General features: G+C 44.0%; 1 protein-coding gene across 1 annotated transcript in view; it reads left to right on the top strand.

Annotated features, from left to right (window-relative positions):
• ITGB5 (integrin subunit beta 5) overlaps positions 1 to 3,100 on the top strand; it is a 159,664-nt gene that overhangs the window by 5,099 nt on the left and 151,465 nt on the right. The window contains 1 exon segment of the mRNA XM_045287518.1: positions 2,907 to 2,967. Within this exon segment, the coding sequence (XP_045143453.1) occupies positions 2,907 to 2,967 (61 nt within the window).

Raw genomic sequence — 3,100 nt, 5'->3', positions numbered from 1 at the left:
TCTGGACGTCACCCATAGTTTTTCCATTTACCAACATGCAAAGTACACCCTCTCTTGGTTTATCTTCAAGGTTGTCCTGCTTTTCCTTAAAAGATATTTTATTCATCTAAGAGCTGTTGTCTTATGTGGCCAGCTTTCCTCTAAATGTATTGCAAAGCTTCAATAATTTGGGAAGATGTCCACTTGAGTTTTGTTAACATTTTTACGTTAGCCTTGACCACACAAGAGGTTTTCGTTTGTTATAAGTATACTTATATTTGAAGGCACCCTAATGAGATCAAGACAAGTGTATTTCTGAGAGAACATGTCTGCAACCACCTACTGAGAAGAGACATTTGTGCAACAAATTTTGTTTGGAATAAACCAGTGCATGTAGGAACTGGGATCCTAGTAGCAATACTTTAAAAAAAATATTTTTTTTTTATCCTCATAAAACTCTGCTTCCCAGGTTTGACTTTCCTAGAGAACCAGACCTAAGGTAGTAGGCTACCTTGAGAGTTGGTGATTCTGGGTGGGGATGGGAAGATGAGGTACAGACTGTCAGATACCACAGGGCTTGAACTTAAAAAAAGGATGCTGGATAAAAGCAAGCCTTGGTTGTACTGAAGGTAACGTTTACCCATTTTCTGGGTCTCAACTCTCCTGTCGAATCTACCTTCTGCATGCCTGTCAGGCAAATGTTTTGTTTTGTTTTCAGGCAAATCTTTTTTTACGTCACCACTTGGCACACACCGCTTCCCAGTTCAAACTGTTGAACTAGCTTCCCATTGCAATTCGTACTCACTGCACCTCACTCATTGTCATTGAGTTGATGCCAATTCCCAGTGAGCCTATAGGACAGGGTAGACCTGTCCCTCTGAGTCTCCGAAACGGTAATTCTTTATAGTAGTAGAAAGCCTTGTCTTACTCCCTCGGAGCAGCTGGTGGTTTTGAACTGGTGAACTTGGAGTTAGCAGGCCAAGACATAACCACTATGACACCAGGGCTCCTAATCACTATGTCTACCATGGGGATAAGAGTAGTCCCAGGTGACTGTCTAGTAGGGCAGGTCAAGTGGCTCCAAGTTAAGTTTGGGGTAGCTTCTGCAGCACTCATGAGAAATGTTTGGGGACAGGCAGGGCTTCTATACAAGGAGAATGGCATTTGCATGAATGCTTGGGGGCAATGTGGAGCTTGCTGTGGACCACTGCAGCTGCCCCTCCAGGCCCCCTACGATAGGGGGATGTTTACTTTCTCTAGTACTGACACACCGTCTTGGTAGAGTTTGGGGGCTGAGATGTGGGGTTAAGATCCAAACCCTGTAAGCAGGGCATTAGTACTGCCCCCCCCCCCTGCCGTTCTTCCAACTGGTTCCTGACTTTCAATGGTCAGACTACGTCCACTTCGTTCTCTACTCATTCCTGTTTCTGTTTTTAGGCTAGCCCTTGGAACTTCAGGACAAGACATCTCAGCGACATCACTCCCTCAGGCAAATAAACCCAGCCTCTATTTCATGGGATAAAAACTTTTATTTTGCACTAACAACCCATTATATCTTTGGTAGTTGCTTCTGTTGAAATACCCTGATTTCTCTTTCAAAATTAAAAAAAGTTTTATTAGCATACAATTCACATAGCATACAGTCCAATAAAGAAGAGTTATGCAATCATCACCACAATCAATTTTAGAATATTTCCTTCTTTCTTGTACTCATTGTTGTTAGCTCTTCATTTCCCCCCAGCCTCCCCTGCCATGACCCTAGGTAATTATTAATCCAGTTACCTAGCGTGGTAACTCTATAGAGACACTACAGAGAAGCATGCAAAACAAAAACAAGAAACACACAAACCCAACAACGACAAAATAAAACAGGAAAATCTCAGTAGAAAAGAAAGCAGAAAATAACAAAAAGTAACAAATTTAAAATGGGTCAAAGGGGAGCTAAGGTGTTACATTTTAACCTGATTACATCTGCCACAAGAGTCCTAGCTGCTAAGTATAAGGTCAGCAGTTCAAAGCCACCAACTACTCCTTGGAGAAAGATGAGGCATTCTATTTCCACCAAGAGTTACACTCTTGGAAACCCAGGGGGCAATTCTACCCCATCCTATAGGGTCAACATGAGTTGGAACCGACTCAATGGCAGTGAGTTAGTTGAGTTACATCTGCCATGGACTCTGTCTGACAATGCTCTGTCTGTAGCTAGGCCATTCGTGTATTTCTGGACAATGGTCAGAGGGGATTCACTGGTGGCTTAATCCACGTGGGGACCCTGCACTTGGATTTTGGGCTTCCACTGTCATCCACAACTTTCTGCAATCCAGGTATTCACTATTTAAGCTCTGACATCATTCCCGCCTCCAGATTTGAGTTTTATAATTTACAATTCTTGGATCCTCCATATGGACTTAGTTGACGCCTCACTTAGATGACTGCTTGGTTTAACATAAACCTTTAATACCCCGGATGCTATTCTTTCTGATAGCTGGGCACTATCTGGTTTCTTCATCACACTTTACTATAGCACCCATCTCTTCAGTGATCATAAGAACACACAGTTCTTACATTAAGGCTGTGATTAAGTGCCAGCTCCAAATCCCTTCATACATCTATGGTTTAGATAGGTCCCTGGCTCATTTTAGACATCATTAGCGTTTTATTGGAAGACGTTAAAAAACATCCATAGAAATCAACCTTCTTTGCCTCAGTTTCCTGATCTGGGTAGCAAGATGGTTGTCTGGACGAAATCGATGTATATGGGCACAGCTTTAAGCGTGGTGCCTGGCCCACGGTGTGTTCTATATAAATATCCGTGACTTTACTGTTACTATGTCCTTCTATCTGAAAGATGCTTGTTCTACTGCTTATACAGCCGGGGCCCCTTGGTCATTCGCAAGCTGGTCTTTTGAAATACCTGCCCACCCTAGGCACTCACTTCGGGGGTAAAGGCTTCGGTGAGGGCATCGCGGGAGCCGCCAGTGAGTCCAGGTGAAGAAAAACGAACCACAGTGGCGTTATAGAGCCGGTCGCAAAGCCCTGAAAGGGGACAACGTTCAGGAGGAGTAGGTCTGCGCGCGCCTCCGCGCCCAGGTGCCTCTCTCTTTCCCATCCCGGCCGAGAG

This window comes from Echinops telfairi, unplaced genomic scaffold, assembly GCF_000313985.2.
Source record: "Echinops telfairi isolate 266 unplaced genomic scaffold, ASM31398v2 ScPeMD7_17;HRSCAF=63, whole genome shotgun sequence".
Taxonomy (NCBI): Eukaryota; Metazoa; Chordata; class Mammalia; order Afrosoricida; family Tenrecidae; genus Echinops; species Echinops telfairi.
Note: the sequence above shows the minus strand (reverse complement) of the source record. Positions and strands in the feature narration are given on the sequence as shown.